The sequence below is a fragment of the Excalfactoria chinensis genome, chromosome 5 (assembly GCF_039878825.1).
Source record: "Excalfactoria chinensis isolate bCotChi1 chromosome 5, bCotChi1.hap2, whole genome shotgun sequence".
NCBI classification, from domain to species: Eukaryota; Metazoa; Chordata; class Aves; order Galliformes; family Phasianidae; genus Excalfactoria; species Excalfactoria chinensis.
Window position 1 is genome coordinate 35,201,504 of NC_092829.1, and position 24,268 is coordinate 35,225,771.

A 24,268-nucleotide genomic window follows, 5' to 3' on the forward strand; every position below is an offset into this window, starting at 1 on the left:
GTAACTGTGGTGGTTTCAGTGAAAAAGCAGTAGTACAGAGAACAGACTTGTTCTAACATTACTCAGTTGAAGGCATGAACCTGATGAGATTAGAAGTCCTTTGGACTTTGCTTGTAAAAGTATCACAAAGAGTGCAAAAAGATGGTATTTCACTACTGCGTGGAATCTGGAAGAATTAAATGAAGCTCTTTCTTTGGAATTATAAAAACATGAAAGTCATCCCAGCCATCGCTCACAAAGAAAGAAAAAGTACAGAGCTAAATGCACATATTTTTTGCTCAGATGTCAAATTCCTGCTGGCTTCCAGGCCCATTCTTTTACTGCTTCTATTCAAAGGATAATAGGAACAATGTCTAAAATTCCAAGCTCTATGGACTGTAGCTGCACATTTAAATGTGGTGCTAACCTGACAGAATGAACACAACAGTCTCGTGCAATCCACAACATCTCTTTTTTGCTTTCCTGAAGCCCTAGACTATACTGCAAAATATAGCACAGCATAGACTCCTCAGTCCACAAGGCAAAAACACCAAACATTTTGCTTTTATGCTTGCAGAACTACATCACATCCTTGGGGGGGGGAAGGTAAAAGAAAAAAAGAAACATAACTCCATGCAGTAATTTCTTTCACTAAGAAATCCTCATTCACTTCAATGAGCAATTAACTCTGAAAGCTAAAGATAATACCCCATCTTTTATTTTACACAATCTGAACCTCAGACAACATATACAGCTCTGAAGCTGAGGGACTCCTGGAATGGTGAGAGCAAACTATGGGAAAGGATGCAGGCTATAGGGAAATCAGACGCCGTGGAGCTTTGAAGGAGACAGGTCCTAGAATAAACTTCCTCTTGTATTATCTGTACACATCCAGATCCCTACAGTGCTGCTGAATTGCAGTTTTGTTTTTCAACAGATAAAACCTAGGTTATATGCATCAAAATACAGTAACTGCTTGTCAATATTTTCTTGTTTCATTGTTATCATGTAGCAGTGATCAAATGTTTTCTGCATATGTGAAAATGAAATGTCTCCTCATACCTCGAAAGGTATTGCCAAAACTGTAGTTTCGACTTCTGCCAATCTCTACAACAATTATTCACTGCAAGACCTCAAATTTGATATGTCAAGAATGTTGAATTTACCATTAAAATACATGAAGCTTTGGGTTGCCTAGAATGAAAATTAACTGAAAGTCATTTTCAAGTACTTTCACAGAAATTCCTATATGAAGAAAAGGATAGGAAAGGAAGACAACTGCTTTTATCTGAGAAAGCAGCAGTTCCATCAGAGCGTATAATTCCTTCATGCACAGCAGCATTTTCACAAATTAAGTAACATCTATTTTAAAAACAGCTTGTAATGTATCAAATATCTGAAATATATTGAAATATTTTAAGAAAAATCTATTTGAAGTAAGTCAATATATTCCTAGTTTACTTCCCTGGCATGTGAATGAAATCCTGTTTACCTGTAGCTTCTACTCCAATTAATCCTATGAGCGATCAAAACAAATGATTTCTGAGCTATTGCCTGCCTGACAAACCCCCAGCACTCCCAGCTCTGCCAGCAGAAGCAGCAGCAAGCCATCTATTGCTCTGCCCTACAGGAAGATGCCCTCTCTACTCATGTGAAAAAGAAAAGCAAAAGCTTAGCTGCCATTTTTAGTTGGTTGTGCTGAGTTGTTTGTTTTTTTGTTGTTGATTTTATTTGTTTTGCTTTTAAACAGATCGCCACTAGGTTACACACATCAAAACACTACACATAAGAACTACCACATTAGGAAAGAAAACTAAGTAACCTCACTTTTAGTAACAAATTAATCAAATCACTACGGAGATCTTAACCCATTTGTGTAAGGCGCCTGGTAGTAAGCATTATCAGAACCAAACATCAAACTAGACTGTGCTCTGCTGCAGTTCAGCGTGGCAATTCTCAAGTTCCTTAGACACAACTTTTTACCTAAATTAACCCAGGCTGGATGTGGCTCTGGGCAGCCTGGACTGGTGGTTGGCAACCCTGCATATAGCACAGGGGTTGAAACTACGTGATCATTACAGTGCTTTTCAACCCAGGCCATGCTATGATTAACATATACACTATAAACCCCTAATATGAAAACAGATACTGAAGACACTGTTCAGGTGAAAAATCTCCAAGTTACTGCCTCTCTGTAGCAGCTGCGATTACAAGCCTGACGCAGCAAAACAGAACATCTGTAGAAATCTGTTGTACAAAGGAGTTCTGAATCAGGCTGGCCAGAAAGGTCCTATCACTTGAAGATGCTTTTCCAGAGAAGCACTGGGGATTGCAAACTGCGGTAAAAGAGAAGACTGCGTTTTCCCAGCTCTGTACAGACCCAATAAAAAATTCAAGAGACTTCCCTTAGACCCACTACCAGATGTCAGACAAGCCAATCAGGATGCAGCCATGCTTTCCTAGGACATAAAGAACTGAGAATATCGCCTGCTAGACAATAAACCTAAGCACAATAGAGTTGACCCTTACTATAAATACAGCAAGACATTCCACAAGCAGAACTAAAAGAAAAAGTTGTTCCTACAGAAGTGTCTTACTGCCTTGCAATAAACCCAATGAATTTCAAGAGCCTTCAACATCTCCTACCTGCTTACCTGTGCAGAGCATAGCTAATAACAAGACTACTTCAGAGCTACTGACACAGTTTCCAAAGAAAAGGAGGCGAATGTTTTATTTTGACTTACTCTAAGCAATACCACGTTTACTGCTCTGCCATTTTTAGAAAACAAACAGCAGATTCAAAAGTTTTCAGGAAAGAATGATGGCATAAATTTTGCACATTGTTTCCTTTAAAAGGAAGCAACTAACGAGCTGAGTTCTCCATGGCAGAAATCTATCATTTTCTGTCAATCAATTAAAACAATTCTGGATTGAAGCACAGACCACAAACAGACATCCAATTGTTCCTGTTTGCTCCCTGTGCTGCATGTGTCCAGTCGATACAGAGGGCAGAAGCGGAGACACCTGGAATGCTGGGTCGTTTGACAGGCCATGGACTTCAAGCTTTCATTTCGGTGGAAGCACAAACTGCCAAGGCCATGAATTGAGTAATGCTCTAACAGAACCTTCTTTGACCTTAATGTAACAGTAAAAATGGTAAAACCGGATGGGAAACTTTTGTATATACAGTATTACCACACGTCAATGTGAAGGCAAACAGCACTGATTGCCACACATCCATGTGACTGACAAGTCTAGGCATCACCCTTCTCACTTTTATTTTAAACGAGCACTGAAATGAATCCTTGCATCAACTGAAATAGGTCGTGCCCGGCTATTGTTCTCCCAAGTAGCTAACATCTCCAAGGTAGCTTTTCAAATCACAGATAAGAAAACAAAATCTTAATAGCTGAGATAGCATTCCTTCTCTCACAAGAGGAGACTGGGGTTTTTTTTTGTGCAAAGGAGGGCAGATTGGTGTAACTCCCTGTTGGCAGGATACTGCAAAGATAAGAAACATTGACAAGAGGAAGGGCAGGCTGGACAAGTCCTCAAAGGAAACCTACCACAGGCTACCAGATAAACCACAACAGGTTCTTAGCAACTGAAAATATGAAGGCTGAAAGATTACTGAGTCCGTTTTGCAGTCAAAAAGTGGAAACAAACAGTAGATATTGCTACTCTGTGAATACAGAAGGCAGAAGTCTAGAACTTGCCAAAGATCCCATATATCCGTGCTGGGAGAAAAGAAGGGCAAAAAGAATGAATAAAAGGAAGAGTTGTCTTGTTAGAGCTAAACCAAGTCACACATAAACTGTGTAAACACAAATTAAAAATGCTAAGTTACTATTAGCACTTTATTCAAATGCTTTCATAAGCAGCAAAAATAAGTAAGCAAATTGCACTTCTGGCCCTAAGGAAATGTAACAGTACAGTTACCAGTGTATGTACTTTTCTTCTTTTTAAAACGTCTTGCAATTGCAATTCAACCTGTGGTACATTCAATATCTGGCCCAGTCCTTCAAACAACATACACCAAATGGGAGATGGCAGCCCCGCAACATGAGAACTTATCTACTAGAAACAGGTTACAACACCTGTTCGAATCCAAGAAGCCAAACCCTTTCCCTCCACAAGGCACTGCTCTGCCAATGCTTGCTAGTACCAGGGCGCCTAACAAACTCAGAAGTTGAATCATCAGCCTCAGTACCCACTTGAGGCAGATAAATGAAGCTTACAGACTTCAAGACTGTGGCCTCCAAAATTCGTAATTTTTCCTCTCATTGCCTTTACCTGCTGGCCTGAGAGGGTAAGCAAAAACACACCGTGACCAAAACAGCAGGGCTGTGCTATCAGACTTGGCAGTGCAAGCACAGCCCACAGCACTGCAGACAATGCCCTGCTTCTCTAGGGCAGAACAGCTGCACCATACTGCTCTGACTTCTGCTTTCTTAGCACACAGCCAGCAGCTAACACAGCAGCACAGGGCTGCTAGCCCAGCGTTTGACCTGCTGCAGCTGTGTCTGCTCACACAAGCAATACAAAAATAAAGAAGAAATGGGAACTGACTGGCCCACTGGGAGGAAATGGAGAGGAAACCACCTCCTCAAAACAGCCTCAAACACCCATCTCCAACCGTAACATTTCCTGTAATCCTACAATAATGAAGAATAAGCTGATCACCTTCACAGTTCTCTGGTTTAAGGTTACTCAAAATAAAATGTAAATACTTGATATAAGACTTCAACTGTCACAGCCCACAACAGTGCCATCTACAGCGACAGACAGCTTTACTTAGGATTTACTGGCATTTTTCCAAGGGCAGTCAGTACCTGGCCACCTTGTTTGCAAGGACAGTACCTATGCAACATCAGTTAATAGTCTGCTATGCTGGTACAGTGAAATAAGAGACGCCTATGTCAGGACAATTTCCACATTGAAACATTTCTCAATGAACTCCACCTTTTCTTTGGTGTCTGTTTTCCTTCTCATACCTGCTCCCCAGTGATACATTAAACATACATGTATGTCATAAAAATATAACAGGCAAGGTACCTGGATTGTCATCTGTCCTTTATTAGTACAAAGCATTTTCTTGTTGCTAGCTTCAGATTTCAGTTTTGTAGCTGAAACTTGCTGATCACAACTGGGGTCTTAAACGTGTATTCAATTTCTGTCTTTCCCAGACACATTTCCTCATTAAAATTTGGCACATTTCCTCTTTTTTTTTTTTTTTTTTTTTTTTTGTTTGTTTGTTTGTTTGTTTTTTGCAGACTAAAGGAACTGAGAGGGAACAAAATCATCTTTATCAGCTACTTCTTGGTGTGGTAGCAGTGTGTTGAAAAGCAATAATAAGGAAAAGGAAAAAAAAAAAAAAAAAAAAAGAGCAAAACTCATTTAATGCAAAGTAGATAGCAAAGACCTGAGAAGGAATGGTACAAAAGAGAACTGACGTGAGGTAAATATACAGACGAACAAATTGCTCCAAGGCCAACCCATGAATCTGGAGCAATTAACGCATGACAACATATTAGAGCAGCTGTACTTGTAGAACAGTTAATGGCAAGCCTTAATGCAGGCACCCCAAAATAATTAACTCTGTCAAAGCAAAGACAAGGAGTAATCATTGCATGTTTATCCTTGTTTGCAAGACACTTTACCATTAATAATTGATACAAAGAAACAGCACTGATACACGTATCCTAGGGCTAATGTTTTTGAAGCAGAAGTTTGTAATTTTCTTCCTTTCATTATTGACTGTTCATGAAGGTGTACAGCCATTAAAAAAAAAATAAAAAATAAGGATTTAATCCTGTTATCCTCATTTAAAACACCTGCCACAATTCCAGCAAACAGTTTGGGAAGCGTTTTGAGTTCTTATCATTATAGTGCTAGGACATCACAATGCTTATACTTTGCCAGAGGCAAAGCATGGAAAATTAAATACCAAAGAGATGTGAAAGACCTGTGTATACTCTGGCAACGTAGACAGGAAAAAAATCTTGAGAAAGTAGGAAAAAAGGCTTGGTCACAACAATAGAAAGAGGAAATAAAGGAGCAATACGACAGAGCAGGAGTCAAGGCAGGAAATGAGAATACAAGAAGTGAGGATGTGCATCTTTGCCCTGTGGAATGACAGAGCTTTTAAAAGGAGGCAGGATGGAACACTTAAGGCAGCAGGAAGATTCAGCTGTTCTGTTATTTTTGTTCTCCTTGCTTTTTCTTAACTGAATTCAGACCATGAGACACATAGGAAGTGTGAATGGTAAACAACGCCCAATCTTCCACAGATCAATGCTTGTGAGCCCTCCTGCCCTGAAAGCAGAGGTACAGCTGCACTTATACTGCCCTTCTCCTCTTTCTCTCTCCCCAAATGTTGTATCTGAACTTACATGAATGATTTTAATTTCTAAGGTTAGAAGAGGCCACTACTAACAGCCAAGAGTTTACCACAAGGTACTTCTTCCATCTTTCGTCTAAGAAACAACCCTGCAAGCAATTATTTCTATAGAACATGGTATTTTAGATCATCTTCAGCTTTAATTTATGAATACAAACAGGACATAGAAACTGGTTTTAAAGAGGCCTGAACTTTGCTGTCTTTTCCTATATTGCAGGAACGTGCAGCTCTGTACTTAGTCAAAAAGACACATCAGAGAGCACAGGAATGGGCAAGCCACCTAACCACATTTCCCAGGGGAGACTGCAGAACCAGCAGTACCATTCCAGGACAATACTGTACACAAAGACTGTTCTGTCACTCCACACGAGAAATACAGTCATGAGAAAAACCTTTGGCTAAGGTTTACCACAAGCAGTGTACCCCATGTTTGCATAAAGAATTTAAAGAAAACAAAACCTGACCAGTTTGTGCATTCTGTTCGCTAATCTTCAAAAAAGCAACACACGATCTTAACTCAGAGGAACTAACTTCATATTACTGCATTACTCTACATATTACTGAATTACTCTGCTTTCTGACAGTAAAAACCTTCTTAAAGAACAATGCATTCCTTAAGATTCCCCCCTCCATTTTTAGATGTCAAGGGACCTTCTAGACTAAACAAAGCAACAAGCCTCAAGTTTCACTGTCCTCTGCAGCAATCAGGACAACCATGCAAGCTGTTCTGACAAGTCTAATCTTAAACTGTTTCTTCTAGTGGTACCAGATACAAAACATGAACAGTTAAAATTATACTACAGTAAAAAAACAAGAAGAATAAAACACTATTTCACTCCAATTTCATGTTATCTGAAGAGTTTACAAACGGCACAGACAGCTCCAGAGGAGTACAATACACATTTGAAATATGAAACACTGCAGTCAGTAATCCTTCCCATCACACTGCATTAATCCCTTCCATGTTCCTTGTCACACCATGACAAGGCATGATTTCCTCTGGCTTTTTGTACAGGGATGCCAAGCAGACAATTATTTTCACCTTCAGGAAAACTAAAAAAGGACCATTCTAAGGAAGGAGCAGGACAAGAACGCTGACTGCTCAGTCTGTTCACAAGGAGTTGGAACAGCATAAAGGTAAATTTGTTTGCCCAGAAGAACATCAGCATAGTGAACGTGGATTTGACAAGTGACAATCCAGCAGGCAGAAGTTCCTCACTCCTGAAACTGTCAGTGCCCACACGGCATTAAATCTTGACAAGAATATCCATAATTTGCCTTGGCAAAGCATGGCATAAAAGTTTCTGGATAGTAGAAAGAAGCTCAGCTCCGAGAATAAAGTCTCCATTTCAAAAACTTGGAGACAACAACTACCATAAAAGCAAGAGACAAAGGCTCAATGATTCCTCATCTCAAAGCAAAGCCGACTCTTCCTCATTTTCATACACCGTACCAGACTAGAATCAGAATTACATCACAGTTCTATCCCAATCCATTTCTGTACTGTCAATTTATTAAGTTCATCTTAACAGGTATTTTATACTTAAATGCATATAAACAATTTTATATAACCTTAACAGATGTTGAAGAATCACTCCTCTTTTATTTGGACACCTCTCTACCTTCACATTGAGACAAATGAATTCAGAGTTGTTTCTTTTACAGATGAGGAACTATGTATCTTGCATCCAAATTAGGTTTTCCTTTCCATAACTTATTTCAACAATCACAAACAGGACTAGTTTATTTAAGTAATGTGAACATTTTGTTACTTCCATTATCCAAACTATCTGATTCTGGAACTGCATTTTGTAACTGGTAAAATCCTTTAAGTCTGAACAATGAGGCCTAATCACAGATTAGACTGTCTCAAAAGGTGGAAATGTCTCAGACACAAACACAGTAACCCCTCTTTCCTATGTTCTTTATGGTCCTAAAGGAGTAGCAAAGGAGAGGGAAGGGCAAGCGACAGTGTTACCCGCTTGGGAAAGAAGCTGCATGCTGTGCAATACCCGCAGTGCCTGGAGACCAATGCTCTCCAATAGGTACTTCCAAACAATCACCAGTTTCTAAAAATCACTCAAAAATTATGGAATTCCTGGACTGGCATCTTCTATAAGCTACCACATCATGCAAGATTTTCCACTGACCACAGATCTTAGCTACAAAGAGGTGAAAAGAAAGTGTGAAGGAGTTTCCAGTACCATCATTCTTCTTGCAGCTGAGAAACCTGATTAAGCTATAGAAAATTCAAAGCCAGGCAAAAACAATATGGCAGTTTTGTACAATGGGACAAACTCAATTTTATCCTTTCAGCATTCACAGGAATTTGTAAAATCACAATGTGGCTTTATTTCCTCAGATCTCTTGAAAAGGGACAATTACTTTAATCTGGACCTCTGTATCACATTTCACCTTCAAGCTTAGATAAATCTGTTAACAAGCATCCACCTTGTCAGCAAATCAATCCAAATATTCCAAAGCTGGTATTGATAGGATACGCCTTTCCTTTAAAAAAGCCTTACATTTAAGACTGAGGCAGGGAGAAGATCAGCTCGTACTGAAACTGAAATAAAGCACATATTTTTCATCTCTCAAGAGCTCTGGTAAAGCTACCAGCAGCATTCTGTCTCAAAGTTGGGAAGCGCCATGGCTGCTATACCGTTTCCTTCTCCAAGAGCCTCCTTGTTCTGCTGATGGACTAAAGCACACCTGAAGTACTCCTGCCACAGTACAGGTGATTCTAACAAGAGCAGCAGCCACCGCAATCTGAGCATGGGAGTGTTACTTAACACAGCAGCCACAAGTCCTTAAGCTGCACAGTTACCATCTGATCTATTTTTTTTTGTTGTTGTTGTGTGGTCAGAAGAGTTTCACTCAACCCAATTTGCTAAACCAGAGAAATAACCACTTGATTATGAAATAGCTTTTAAGCAGGTTAGCAAAGTGACTGTTTGCCATGCAGACAAATTATCATGAGAACCATGTACAAAAAAAAAAAAACAAAACAAACAAACAAACAAAAAAACTCCAAGACAACTGGGAATCAAATAAAGCAGGAAGGAGGAACTGGCTCATGAAACTACAACCCTTACTCCCTTACTGGACTTCAGGCATCAGCTGAACTGCACCAGAAAATCCTCACATTTATCTCCAAGCATTTCCATACAAATATTTTCTTTTTATGCTGGAATTAACAGAATGTCACAGCCCGTACAGAGTTTTTCCACTAATATCTTTAAAATTTTATGTACTACAGAATACTTGAGATTTATTCCAGTGAATAAATTACTATCATGACACACGATCCTACTTTGTAGTTACTTACATTTATAAAACTATTAAATTACAGACGAAGCTAAAGAAGCCTATTAGCTAGACACTAGCAGACCTAAATTGTTTACACTCCCAACATCCTTCAGCAGCACAAGGGCAGCAAGCTCCAAAGAGCTTAAGGCTGAGGGAATACTGCTCACTGCAGTACAGAGCGACTGCTTTCATCACTGAAAGTAATGACAACTTCTCTCCGAACCTCTGAAATGAAACTCTAATAAGCAACCGTGGGCCACAAGCTGTGGTTGGTTCATACCTGCAGCTATGCACTTCTCTAGCACTTCCAGTCTTCACTCTAAAAAGAAAAAGAAAAACAGACATTGAGTACTCCAGAATTAGAATCGGCTGATAGCAATAATTACAACATGAACTGCATCTTGCAGGAAGTACGAGATCTGTGAGACTAAAGCTCACTTCTAGTAATGCAAGTTATCATAAGGTGGTAACAATCCTCATTAGACTGCTCAATAATCGATCACAGCACAAACTACTGTACATTGATGCACAGGACTTCAATTTCATTTTATTTTCAAATTTCTTCTATGCTTTTACTTAGGCTGTATACTAAGTTTACGTCTGCCTTGAAATACTTTACAGAAAACAGATTCTTTTATCTGTGTACAGGCAAGCAACCAGAACTATCGTTCATCTGCAAGAAGAGTTTTATACAGCTATTTGAGTGTGCACATCTTCTTTGCTTTGCAGGCCTCTTTATAACCTTTGTTCTATATTCTTTGAGACGTGTGAATAAGTGATCCTTGTCCTCTTCCAACCCATCTTTTAATATACTTGGATATTTATCACATGTACTCATGCTTTCTTTTCCACAGGGAGACCTCTTGGAAATTTTACATCCTTGTTTTACAGCTATTTTAAATTCCTTCCCACGTTGTTCAATAATATTAATAAAATATTATGCCCTCTGAATGAGTACAGTAGCTTAAACAAAAAGTTGAGTTTTCTTATAAATACTAATTAAGAAAAATAAAAACCAACCCAGGAATCCAGAGAAATGCCACTTGGTTGCCCAAAATATTTATTTTCAAAATCATGGATTCACTCCTATGTTCTAGAATATTACTGAAAACTGGCTACCAGTAACACATTGTTGTTTGGCTTCAGAATAACGTTTGGAATACTGAATTCAGAAACACACGTACCATTTCAGACACTGACTTCTACCAGAGATCCTAGCAAATATTTTATCTGACTACACCTTATTCCACCTCACCCACATTCCTTCGCTTTTCTGAAGTTTAATTAAGAGTATTTGTTTACGGCCCAAACGTGGTCTCAGATTCCTGCTAACAGCCCTGGCTTCAGAACATGTAATAGAAATTTTACTTGTTCTTCCATTTAATTCCTAACTTTAGGAAGTATTTAATCCAAATTGAGATGAAATCAGTGCTGAGTTACATTCTTGTGATAATCAACTTTCAGTAAAACCTGAAATACACAGCTCATCGATCACGTAAATGCCTATGGATATACCAGTAAACAGCTCTAAATGTTAGAAAGAAAACCTTCCCAATGTTAGAAAGGAAACCTTCCCTTAGCACATGGAACTACGCTAAACTCAAGAACTAATTTAATAACCTCAAAGGAGATGAAATACAGCTAACATAGCCAGAGGAAACCAGAACTCTTGGATATGTTTAAGAAAACAAAATACACACCTCACAGAATCAAAGACAAAATTCAATGCAAGAAAAACTGCATGAAAGCAAGCAGCAAATCTGACCACCACCTGTAGAAAGCCTGAGAGAATGGTCTTAAATCATAAGTGTTTCTCAAAACAAAACTGCTTCAATATGGCTCATATAATTGCATGCAGAACATAAATACACTGAATACTGATTCAAGTTCACACACCGGACACACATAGCCCAAAGGGCAAGGAAACTGACAACGTTTTTCCTTCTCAGAAGAAATCAGAACTCAGATACCTCGGATGAAGGTACACAGCGCTGGCATGCTCCTGCAAGCCGATTCACCCCAGTTGAGCATCAGAGGCTGCTAGCCAGCTGTTTTCATAGTTGTTTGAGCATGGGTTCTTCGTGAGGCCAACAAAACAACTAATAGGTGAAAACTAGGACATGATATCTTTCACTAAGGCTTTTCCTGCAGTTATCCTTCTTTACTGAAATGCTGTAGCTGAGCACCAATGTCACTTCTAATTTCTGGTATCCGAAGCTGGCAGGAATGATGACACCACGTGACAACCCCAGGCAGAAAAATGAAGATTTAACGCTTAGCCCTGCCGTACCCAAGAGGGACAAAATAGACCCACTGATGAGCAGAGAGCTGTAACTTCCTGTATGCCACACAGTACAAATAGAACTGCAGCTGGTAATGAAAACAAATGGCTCTGGCTGCTAAGTACTGGAGGACGGAGATGAGCCCAATAAATCTTGTGATACTACTTTGTTACTTAGTGGCAAAGCTTCAGTCTCCCCAGCACCCAGGACCATCTATAAGAGATTACTGGATCAATTAATGGGTTCCGATCAATGAAATTACTTCCACAGTCAGCACTTGCCTAGACCAGTTAGCTCTAATTTCTGATGGCACCTTCCAGGAATTTAACATCTGTGGGCCATCAAGCATCATTTACAATTAAAAAGAAAACAGGTAAAACAGACCACATAGATCACTCTCAGATACATCATGGTGCCAACGTTTTCTCATGTAAATCAATGCTAAGTCTGGACTCATGATGGATTTATACATATTTAGTACCAATATAGCCAATTTAAAAAACTTTGAAATATAAAAATATCTTTTCTAAGGAAGAAACTATGGAAGAGAACAATGACACATCTGAGAGTGGGGGAGCAAGCATAATGGATAAGCGAGATTACATAGAGGCCTAAACAAAGTAGATAAAGTTTTAATGCGGCAGTTTAGGTCACAACCCACAAGAAGCACGCCATTTTCCACCAACATTACTTACAAGACAAAAAGACAACAGAGAGAGCAATAAGAATCCTGTCAGGATCCAGAGGTTCCTACGCTGCCAGAAACTTACCAAGGAGACAGCCATGCTTTCTAAATGGAGGATCGGCCATCTTCTCCTGCAGCCTGGACACCCTTGCATCTCTCAACACTTGGTGTAACACAAGGACACAGCTACTAGCCACTGTGCCTGTTCATTTCTGCAGGGCTGTCAGATACTGTTTTCTCCAGTCTTCCAGGCAAAAGGACTTATCTGCATGCAGGTTACCAGACAGTCTGCACAGCCAGTTAGCAGACCAGCTGAACTGCCCATGACGGTTTGCTCAACTACCAGAGCCTTGAGTTTACCCATTAACAGATATAACAGAAGGAACAAATTAAAGAATAAGAGAGGCACTCATTTTGGGATCAGTGCAGTTTAGAACAGAAAAGGAGATGGGAAAATTCCCAATTGCTTTATGGTACCACACTTTCCAAGGCAAGACTTATCAGTCATAGAGTAACAGCTTATTCAGGTAAAAGACTGAGGTGTACTGAACAGAAGCAAAATTCTCAGCTTAAACACTGTGCCTACTTTTGGAAGCAGTATTGAATTTCAACAGCCCGGTCCATTTCAGCCAAAAGCCTAGAACACCTTTGCTTCTCTATCATTAAACCCAAAAGCAAAAACCTTGGGGAAAAGCATTCCTGTGTAATGTCTAGAAACAGTTTGCAGCAATGTAAGTAAAATAATCCGTTTTTTTTTTATTTCATAGAAACAAACGGACTTAAATTCAGAGGGGGTAAAATATATAGTAAGTCTCCCCACAAAGATCCTCTTACTAATGCCATCACAGTTCTGTACTAATGAACCCACTACAAAGAGGGAACACATTTCAGCACACTTGTGGCTCTTTTGGGGACCTTGAAACACCCCACCCAGACTGCTAACCTTTGGTGTTTAACACTCAGGAACACCTGTGCCAAGGCAGCTTCACTTACTTCTCTCTACTCAAGGCCCCAGAACACTCCCTGCTGCGAAGGCTGGATCCTGTCACCCTGCCAGACCTTTGTGAAGGGGTGGGAGGGAGGAAGTGCCAAGGACCAAAGCTGTCCGTGTGCTTTGCCAAGAACTGGAGAGGCTCAGCCCTTGCTTTTAGTTTCACGCACATATTTTCAGACATTCTTCACTTACATCTCCATCATTTTTTTCCGTTCACTTTTCCTGGAAGGCACAGCATGCCGTCAGCTGCTTTCCACTGCTAACAGGAACTTTATGACACAGCAAGTGCTACAAATACTGTTCTAGCTGCACGAGGCCACCAAACTGACACAAACCCCACTAACATCTTGCCAGATTCTCTGAGTTTCTGTACCTCACATCTAGATTCAACAGGTACTTCCAGAATCAAAACCACCTAGAACAACCAACACGGCACGCTGCCTCCTCTTTGTCTTTACAGCAGGAAAGTTACCAGCTTCTTCCCCAAAAACAAGAGCAGGCTTCTCTGCATAGCAACGCCAAACAGGCATGTATCAGATATGCATACATAACGAAGTGCATTAGAACACCTAGTACCTCCCTGCCTAGGACCAAATGATATTTCCCACAGCAGATAACACATGCAAACAATTTTTAATTTAACTTTCCATGTTGTATTTCCAGAGAAGACTAGATCTAAGGTCTCTAAAAAGACAAGATAAAAACGCGGAGAAAATGCACACGTACCATTCAAGATAATACTACTGCAGATCCATTTTAAGTCACTGCTCTAGGCAGTAGAGCACAACTCTTCCCTCCCCTGTGATCTATCCCTAACTGTGTATAACGAGCCTGGAGAAGGAAATGATCCAGGTCTGATCTAGCCCACCAACTACAGGAAAGCAGCAGTTTTAACCCAGCCATCTGCCCTGATTCAATTCACTGCACAACCTCACAAAATCATCAGGCAGCACAAAAGAAAGGGGAAACATACGAAAGATGGAACTAGCTTCTTTCCAAAGCAACATCAGCATATGCTCATTCAGATGACTCATGGATCTGCATTACCAGATTTAGGTGTTGAGTTTGTCATCACTAATTCTCTTCTCATTATTCATTTTTATTTTTAAAGGCCCCAAGTGATGAGAGCTCCACTATTTCCATTATGAACACACTACAGTTTGTGCATGGTCATCCATATAATTACCTTCACTTTGCAGCTCTGCACTCATGAACCACTTCCATCATTTAAAGAAGTCAGCCCCTTCCTTAGCTGTACAGTTCAGCTTTTTAAATCAAAAGCAAATCCTCTGCAACCTCAACTTATCAACTTCACTTAAATTACTTATCAACCTCACCCAAGTTTAACACCTCTACTTCAACAGCCTTTACAAATGTAGCTAACTTCATTCTGGGCCGAATTCCAAATTCCCACAATCTTCCCACATATCCACCCCTGACATAGCATTATTCTTCAACTGCGCAATTATGATACCAAAAAAAGTTAGCGCAGAATAGAAGTAATAAACATTTAAAAGAAATTACAAAGAAAAACAAACCCCTCCTGCTGTAGAATTTTAGATTTCCTACAAAGAATGTCAGATAAAAGTTAATTTCTTACTCATCTCCAACCTTGATGTAACTGTTTTTACAAACAGCATAATAACGCAGTCAATCCAGAACAGATTAACAGGTATTATCCCCTAAACTCCAAGTATACACACCAACCAGGATTTCCTGCCCTTACACATCTAAAGCACCACATTTTGCTCCACAAATCACTGGAACTCCTGGAAATGAAGTCTCTCTTTTTGCACTGGCTGGCAACAGATACGCGACAAATTTGCTACACAGCTCAAAGCAGCTGCCTTCCAAGAAACACAAGTGACTGCTTAGTTTGGACTAAACAATGTCCCCGACTTAAGCATCATTAAGAAGATTTTCACAAAATGGAAGATTTAAAACTCCTAATACCATTCTAAAGCCTGGCTATATCTCGTCTACACAATGCACTTGGCAAACGTGCATTCCTATGGGGTTCTATCAGTTTATCATGACATCTTTCACAGAACAGATAATTTTTGAATATGCAACAGTCTACTTCCATGTGTTGGTTGAAACTGCCTGATCACATGCCTGCTATGAGACTACAAGAAAACATTATTGGAGAGCACTTCAGAATTGTACAAAATTGGCTGTTGGCATTGAATAGTACTAACATTTGCTTTTGATTGTTACCGTAAATTCAGAAATGATTTATATCGCTTGTGCCACTTTGTTCTGGTTAGCACAAATCAGAGGATGTCAGCTGGGGAGTCAGGAAGAGAAATAGGAAGAAAGGCAGAGAGCTCTAAGAGGATGTGACAATTCCAAAATACATAAGAACGCTCAAGAAAGCAAGCTCAATAGTCTAGAAATCTGAATGTTCACAATGAATCCCACAGGTTTGCCTGATGAAGTTGAGAAAACCACCACAGCGTATCCCTATTACACAAAGAATGATCGAAAAGCAGTCACATGATAAAGACGCTTGAGCTCATGCATGAGATGTCCCTCTGTCACACATCAACCACAGCCTGCACTCACTGTGGGATTTAGACACTGCCAGGCAGCTGAGATCCAACCATTCACCTCCAGGACATCCACGTTCCAAATATGAGGTACACATAGCTTTCTCAATAGGAAATACGCTGAAGACACTGCAGTGGTTGGAAAGTAAAATAATTCACCCTGATTTTCTGATTTTTCACTATTCTCAAGAAAGATTTTAAGACGATACTTCTACTTTACAATTAAAACAACGTTTTCTTCACTCAGATTTCAGAAACAGATTTCGGTTTGCACAGATAATCAAAAGGCAGGAAAAACTGGAAGTGGACAGTATCCCCTAAAAGACAGAAAAACAGTACTTGTATCCTATTTCCCATTCCCCCCCTTCTCGATTTCTTGCTAATGTTAATGGCAGATCCAGTTACTGCCACTATTTTGAGCACCCTTCCACTACTGTATCAACAGTTTACTACAGACCAAGCAGCCAACAGACTGCCCTCACTATTTGTTCACCTGATCTACTGCTTAAAACCCTCGTGAATAGCCCTCCCACTGCCTGCAGAGCCTAAATACAAATTTTATGCAAATTAACAGCCAGGGAAGTCCTAGTAACAAGCTTCCAGCTCTTCCCAATAAGGTGTTTCCTACAACTCTATCCCCTCAACATCAACACTGGCCAAGGTCTACCTCTTCATTAATCCTTCCTGCCCTTAACAAGCAAAGGCAGCACTCAGATCTTCCAGAACAGATCACATTTTCATTAATCTTCATGGCAGACAAGGACAACAGAGCTTCTATGGCAATGACCAGGCCCTGGCTGACCACTCCCCAAAGCAGGCAAGGATATTAAACCCTCCCAGAAGACGGCAGCTCTGCGGAGCTCACAGTAATGTTGCTGGTGCTGCTTCCACTCATCACACACTCTCCCTGTAAGACAACTGCTTTCCCTCCTCCACTCTCAGTCAACTACATTCCCAGCTTGGACAAATTGCATTTTACATAAAAAAAACAACCAACAAAGCATCACAAACAGATCACCTTTCACTTGGAATGCCAGTCCTCCCCCAGACGCAGACAGACAGACAGACGTAACGACAGAGACTGTGACCCTGGCTCTCAATTCTGCTCAGCAAATGCCGCACACACACAAGGCCAGCCACACCGCCTAGCTAGCTGCTGCTGCTGCTGGACAAATATAGAAAGTGGAACAAGCATTTCAGCAGAAGAGATTCTGCTCAGCTCTCCAGGAGGGAGGAGCAGGGAGCTCAACTGGCCCAAGTGCTTTACCCATACATGGTCTCTGACAGAGCCCATGGCTAAGACAAGTTCCTCCACACACGCACGCACTCGTTCACCATCATGCTGTGCAGGGGAAGAAAAGACTGAAGCGTACAAACTTAAAGGAGTCACTGCTCTGAAATGAGTCCAAGTTCATTTTGCTCAAGTACACCTCGGCAATACAGAAACTACCAATGCTCTTCCTCAACCAACAGAATTTGGCAGCAACTTGGAAGAGAGACAGAAACGTCCCTTCCAGGGAATCCCCACGTTTACCAGCACTTCAACAACTGCTGAACTGGCCAGGTCTCCCTTGTTGGTGTTGGAAGCACACACATACTTGGTACTTTTTGCCCAAAACCTAATTGCAGCAATCTTTTTGAACCTTTTCTCCCTGTGCTGCTGCCTGTTTCTCTATTTGGCGTATTGCATATTTTATGTGGTGGTAAATAACGAAGTTAGAAATTCTAGTAGAAAATTTTTCTCATCTGAGTAAGTGTAAGCTGTAACTTTCAGCTATACTAGAAATGTAGTAACACAGAACCAGAAATGCACTCACACAAACTCCTGAGCAGTCAAAATCCTTGAAGTAAATACACAGCCCCTTCTCCAAAGACCTTACACGTGGATCATTCTCAGCAGTAAACTCTAACAGCTCTTTTGACTGTGCAAGGACTCTTCACTGTTCCACTCACAGACTGTGCTAAGCACTCTGCAGTCAGAACACAAAGACAGGCAAGTCAATACGCAGAAAAAAATACAACTCTTCACTAAGTCAAGCTGTCACAAGACTTCTTTTTCTAATTGTTATTTAGAAGCTTAAACAGAAAACAGAAATTTGTGGTCGGTAAATAACAAGCAGGTAAGGGTGAGGAGGCAGGAAGATTTTAAGACAGTGATCTATAAGGGGACCTAGCATTATCAATGAGAGAAGAGTTTCCTCCACACTGTTTTGCCTACAGGAACTGCAAGACAAATGACATTCAAAATACTTCTGTTCCTGAAAGATGACTATTTCATTGCTTTCTCACAGGAAGAAGCACTTAAAGCCTTATCTTGTAAAAAGTTTGCAGGTATTAGGACGCCTGGTATCCATCCTGCAGATCTCCAGAGTAAGTTAAAGAAGACGCTAACACTTTTGTATGTGGACTTGGACACTGCCAGATACTTCCGTTTCAGACTTCTTAAACAGCCATATCCCCTGGTTTGGGAAAACAGGCACGAATCTTCCCTTTCCAACTGATTCTGAAGGATCTGTGGATATCACAGATAGATATATGCTGCAATTGCTTTTGAACCACACAGTTTGAGTACAAAACAGCAAAGGATATTTATGGATGCAGTGAAAAACTGAATTTTAAGTAAGATGTTTGAAGAATGACAGATTTACTTTGACATGTGTAATGCTGAAATCTAGCAAATAAGAACTACATTATTGCTATGAAAGGCATAGTACAGGACAGCCAAGTGAAAGCTACTGCAAAGACCTATTTTCAGACCAAGGTTCTGAAAAACTCAAATTAATTTCAAGTAAAAACAATATAAGCCATCCTGGAACTTCAGCTGAGCTTTTCAAACAATCGAGAGAGAATATGGTTCTGAGAGAACACACAACGTGCAAACACAGGGAAACATTCCTCTGCAAAGGGAAGCCTGCTATGTACCAGCACGACACAGTGCACACTCAGCAACCACTCACCCTTTCATTCACATCCTCACTTAAGACTTCCATGAGATGTGCTGCTGACATGGATAAAGAGCCCGAAGTGCCTACTCATTTGCCTGCAATATCTAAACCAGTTATTCCTAATTACATTTACAACTAATTTTAACCAATGTACGAAATGTAGCAGGTAACTCTAAGTCCAGTTTGCATCATCTTAGTCTAAAGATATCCGTCAAGCCGAGTCATTAAATCAGTTATAACTCTACAGTAGTACACACTGGCTACCAAAATGGGCAGGCTGCCCCCAGCACTCTACCCCTAGCAGGGCAGCCAGTAAAATGGCCAATCTTTTCTGAACGCACATTAAAAAACAGACCACAGCATACTGAAAAGACTGAAGACAGTATGACAAGGTGTGCACGTGGGACAAAGAAGACAGCTCATGGACTGTGATTCTAGTTCTGCGATTAAGCTTTCATGGAGTACAGAAACTCACACAAACTACCTCCAGAACTGAAATTCTTTCCTGAGAAGACTCCTGCTCAGCTCGGGCTCTTTATTACTTGCTCCTCGTTGTTGCTGGGTGAATTCAGGGTGAACGGTGAGTCTGCAACACATGGAGCTAAAATGGCTGAAAGATCCATGCTTATCAAGATGTCAGAAAGACTTCCTTTACCTGAGATGACAACCATGCCCCATTACATTGCTGTCATAAACAAATGCGCCTGCTCTGTCTACCACAGTTCAGACCTGTGAGCTACTCAACCCTACAGCAAGTCCTTACAAATTTATCCGCCCCATAGCTTTAAAGCAGTTTACATTTCCTCCTTTGTCCTACTCAGATTTCCTGCCCCTAATGTATGCTCTTTTTTCATGGATAGCGCCAAACACAAAGCATCTTGACAGGACAATCAAGTGGAGACAGAAGAGGTTGTATCTGGCATTTTTCCACATAACACAGGCAGCTCTGCGTCAAGATGAAGCACATCAAGGCTGCTGGATATTTCTTCCAACAAAGCCTCTCTCCGACTTCAAAAACACCTTGCAATAGGACAACAATTCAAGGTACTGTGCTCCAAACCCCCACGGCCTGCATCATTTCTTTTAATTTACAACTCCCATTCCAATAAACAATTCAGTATTTTATTTTGCTTTGATTTACAATGTTGTGGCTTTCTTTTCCCCCCCACCCTCACCAAATAACCAATGGATTAAAATGGTACTTCTCACCTAAGGGCAGTTACCAAGGCAACAAATATCTGCAAAAGTCCTAGGGAATGGTAAACTAAAAGACAAGAAGCAATACTGAAAATGCCTAGATTGCAGTAAAGCATTAAGACACTCAGGTCAAGCCTAATAAACAAGAATGCTGAAACATATCTGAGAACATTGGGCTACTGCAGCTGCTTCAGTAGCAAATCTCACATTATCCCTACTTAAGGCTTCTGTATGTAGAGGTGCAGCAAGGTCCTGGAGCAGATATAAAAACTCTGCCCCTACTCAGAGGTCTCTTCATCAGAGATGCAACAGGACATAAAGCTTCCAGACGCATGCTGCACCCACCTTCACGTTTCCTATAACAAAAAAGGTGTCAGGACTTTTAAACACGTGTCACAGTAATGTTATTTCCATTAAAGCTGCCTCTTACAGACTTGGGTACAGATACCTCCCGTTGAGCAGAGCTCCCAAGAATATGGCTAAGGGGAATGAAGTAAAAGAAGTTCATTGTGGATACGCAGTGCCAACTCACTGCAGTGTTTTCATCTAGATGATGAGCTGTGCTATTAAAAAAAAAAAAAAAGCAATAGAAAAGCCAGCTAAAGGCACTGGGAGGTTATTCAGCAATTATCGTGACTGCGAGTTCAAGGATCTGAACCTGAAGCGACAAACACGAGCTAAAAACAAAACAAATCAAGCTGCTCAGGAAGGCCGAGCTCTCACAGATCAGAAGCAAAGAATGTTTTAAGGTGAAAACTTCCACCGAGTTTTCTTCCAGATGAAGTGAGCTCCCTCCGGCTCCCCCCCAGGCGCACACTGAGGCGGCACAACGGGAGAAAGCTGCAGCGTTTGAAAAATGCTCTCTGACGACTTGTGGCAGAAAGAATGGCCGTGCCTTGAAGGTGAGAACGTCCGGGCCACGAATCCTCGGGAACTCGAAGGAGTAAAGGTTCCGTGCTTTATTATAACGCAGCCTCTCTACTTCCTCCTCATAAATAGCCCTATAAAAATCTCACGCTCTTATTAACCTTTACTGCACCTTCGCGTGTTTACCACCCACTTTACGATCGGCCTCTCCTGCCTTTTATATTTTACTCCAACGGCGTCCACCACCACTCCCCACACCTGAGGTTGCACGCCTCGCACGGCGATGACCTCCAGCCCCGTACTCACCCCCACCCAACGCGTCTCCCCCCTCCCCGGCCCCGGAGCACGAACCCGCTCCCGGCGCGGCTCCTGCGCCGTTCGCTAAGGCCTCGCGCCGCCGTCCTGCGCCCCGGCCGCGCCGCCGCTCTCCCGCCCCCCACCGGCGGCGCCGCCCCGGGCCGCACTCGCAGCCGCAGCGCCCCCCGCCGCCACCCCGCGGCCCGAGGCGCTGTCACCGCTCGGATCGCGGACGATAACCGGCGGCCCCCACGGGCCCGGGCTGCGGCGGGGCCGCCGGCACCGCAGGGCAGCGCGCGGAAGGAGGCGTCGGGCGGCCCCCACGGGCCCGATCCCTCCGTGCTGCTGCGGGGAAGCGGGCGGGGGCAGCGAAGCGCGCTGCGGAGGCTGCCGCCGCGGCCCTGTACGGGCGGGCTGGGAACCGAGCGCCCGCGATGCGGAGCAGGAAAGCAGCCGTTACCTGCGCGTGGCGGGTCGCGCTCTCCGCGGACTCCACGCCGCTCCCGCCCGGCCCGGCCCGAGCTCCTCCTGGCGGCCGCCGCCCTCACCTGCCCCCGGAGATCCACCCGCAACGGCTCGGCTCCCTGCGCCGCCTCAGGCCGGCTTCGCAAGATGGCGGCACATCCGGGAGAGACCACGGCGAGCGCGAGGCAGGGGGAAGCTGGAGCCGGCTCTCTGCCCTCACCCGCGGGAGGGGCCCGCCGCGCCCCGCACGACCACGCCGCACTCCCCCGCGCGCTCCCCGGCGGTGCGCCCGTCCGCCCGCCCGGCCACGATGGGGGTGGCGGCGGCCCTGGGCGCCGGGGCGGCGCGGCTGCTCTTCTACCCGACGCTGCTGTACACGGCGCTGCGGGCGCAGCTGCCCGCCTCCCGCCGGCCCTGGTTCCACCGCGTCGACCGCGCCGTGCTGCTGGGAGCGCTGCCGCTGCGGAGCCGCAGCCGTAGGGTAAGGGGGGCGCGACGGGGCGGGCCGGAGGAGTCCGGCGGCGCCTGACGGTGGCTGTACCCGCAGCTGGTGGCCGAGGAGAACGTGCGCGCCGTCCTCACCCTGAACGAGGAGTACGAGACCCGCTTCCTCTGCTGCTCCGCGCAGGTGGGCTCCGCTCGGCCTCGCGGGGGACCGGGGAGGGGCGGGTGGGAACGGGTCGGCGGGTGGGGAGTCACGCCACTATCCGCCTCGCTGCAGTCCCGGCACCGCTGCACCTCCCCGTCGATGTCTCGGCAGGCGCTGGGTTTTCTTTCTCGAGGGCGCAAAACGGAGTTTAAGCGGGTGAACGTGCCGCTTGTTGCAGGAGTGGGAGGCGCTGGGAGTAGAGCAGCTGCGCCTCGGCACCGTGGATCTGACCGGAGTCCCCACCTTGGAAAACTTGCACAAGGGCGTCCAGTTCATCCTGAAGCACCGCGAGCGCGGTAACAGCGTCTATGTGCACTGCAAGGCGGGGCGCTCCCGCAGTGCCACCGTGGTGGCGGCCTACTTGATCCAAGTAAGGAGATGCCCTACTGAATGGGGTTTGTTTTCACGGACTCCACACAAGCGCAGCCAACCGCTGCTACCCGCATTTGCTCGAGAAGCACCTGAGCACGCACTGTTGCATTCGTATTCCGTGACTTTAGAGTTTGGACTAGACACCCAATTAAAGAGAGGGAGATAGCAAAGCCCCAAACTCACCCTATTGACTGCTCTTGGCAAACGTAGGGTAAACGAACAAGTGACACATAGATTTGCTGAACAGCAGTCTACCCTTTCTTTGATGATCTCATTTATCTTTTTAAGCCTCGCTCGTGGCACGAGCTATTAGCACAAGTGCTGGCAAAGATGGCCTGATTTTACAGGAAGGACAAACTGCTGTTGTGCCAGAGCTATGAAACGCGTGATATGCTGCTATCTGTAGCAGCTCTGGCAAAGTAGATGTTTGGGCCACTAACATAGCAAGTTCTGAGCAGGTTTTGAGAGATTCTGAGATTCTTAATTGATTCTGGGTTCACTGAGCAGATAAATCTTCTGTTTTTGTTGCTCACACCTTTTCCCTGGCTGTCTGAAATGGTGAGCCTTTCTGTGCTCCTTGGTGAATACAGCTCAGGATCAGGAGAAGTAGCACTGGCTTTCTGAGTCCTCTGCAGAGCCATCTGGGTTGGCACTGAAAACAAAGTACCACGTATGGATCCTACTGATGGTGGTGCTATTGAACGCTCCTTCCATAGTGATGCGCTAACTCCTTAAGTACCAGGGTAATTGTTTTAATAAAACACTGCCCTTTCTTTCTGGTCTGGTGGGACTAGGACAGGTAACGACTCACAGCATGCAGGAATTCTGAATGAGATGGACAGGGAAGGTCCTAGGCAGCAGCCACCCATCCCTCCGTAACTGAGGAACTCATCCCATGAAACTGCACTGAGATTCTGGCCCTTCTGAGGAAGTTTAAGTAAACAGAAGGGATAACGATGTGAGTTCCTTAACAGTGCCTGTAGCATCCAGTGGGGGCTCCGTTAACTGGTGCAAGGATGGTGCATGGATTTTCACTTCCAGGGTTTCTGCCTTTTCAGCTGCATCACTGGAGCCCTCAGGAAGCAATAGAGGCTATTGCCAAGATCCGTCCCCACATCCTTATTCGGCGTAAACAAGTCCAGGTCCTGGAGAGTTTTCACAAGGATGTTACTGCTGGGACAACTGCATAGTGTCAGTGAGAACTACCACAATCTCAGTCTCAGCTCCTTTAAGTGTTGTACTTCTCGATGCTCAATAAAGACATTTTTACATAAATTA

At 43.2% G+C, this 24,268-nt stretch overlaps 2 protein-coding genes across 21 annotated transcripts in view; one reads left to right on the top strand and one right to left on the bottom strand.

Moving 5' to 3' along the window:
* CELF1 (CUGBP Elav-like family member 1) overlaps nucleotides 1–22,170 on the bottom strand; it is a 52,837-nt gene extending 30,667 nt beyond the window's left edge. For 9 of the 19 annotated variants that reach the window (XM_072339353.1, XM_072339352.1, XM_072339349.1 and 6 more), the window contains exons 1-2: nucleotides 21,965–22,170; nucleotides 9,969–10,007 (exon numbers count right to left, since the gene is read on the bottom strand). The gene's annotated coding sequence lies outside the window, so the exon portion shown is untranslated. Of the gene's footprint in view, nucleotides 1–9,968; nucleotides 10,008–16,214; nucleotides 16,325–21,558; nucleotides 21,633–21,964 lie in introns of those variants that run through there. The other 10 variants (XM_072339358.1, XM_072339357.1, XM_072339356.1 and 7 more) reach the window with 6 other exon arrangements.
* A 31-nt stretch (nucleotides 22,171–22,201) lies between these two features.
* Nucleotides 22,202–24,265, top strand: PTPMT1 (protein tyrosine phosphatase mitochondrial 1). Of its 2 annotated transcripts, none has more exons than XM_072339361.1 (4): nucleotides 22,202–22,450; nucleotides 22,517–22,597; nucleotides 22,797–22,988; nucleotides 24,032–24,265. In XM_072339361.1, the coding sequence occupies exons 1-4, from the start codon at nucleotides 22,280–22,282 to the stop codon at nucleotides 24,077–24,079; spliced, it is 492 nt and encodes a 163-aa protein (XP_072195462.1). In that variant the 5' UTR covers nucleotides 22,202–22,279; the 3' UTR covers nucleotides 24,080–24,265. The 2 variants fall into 2 exon arrangements, with proteins under 2 accessions (XP_072195462.1, XP_072195461.1); XM_072339360.1 differs by having other exon boundaries at nucleotides 22,217–22,450; nucleotides 24,049–24,265.
* Nucleotides 24,266–24,268: the final 3 nt, after the last annotated feature.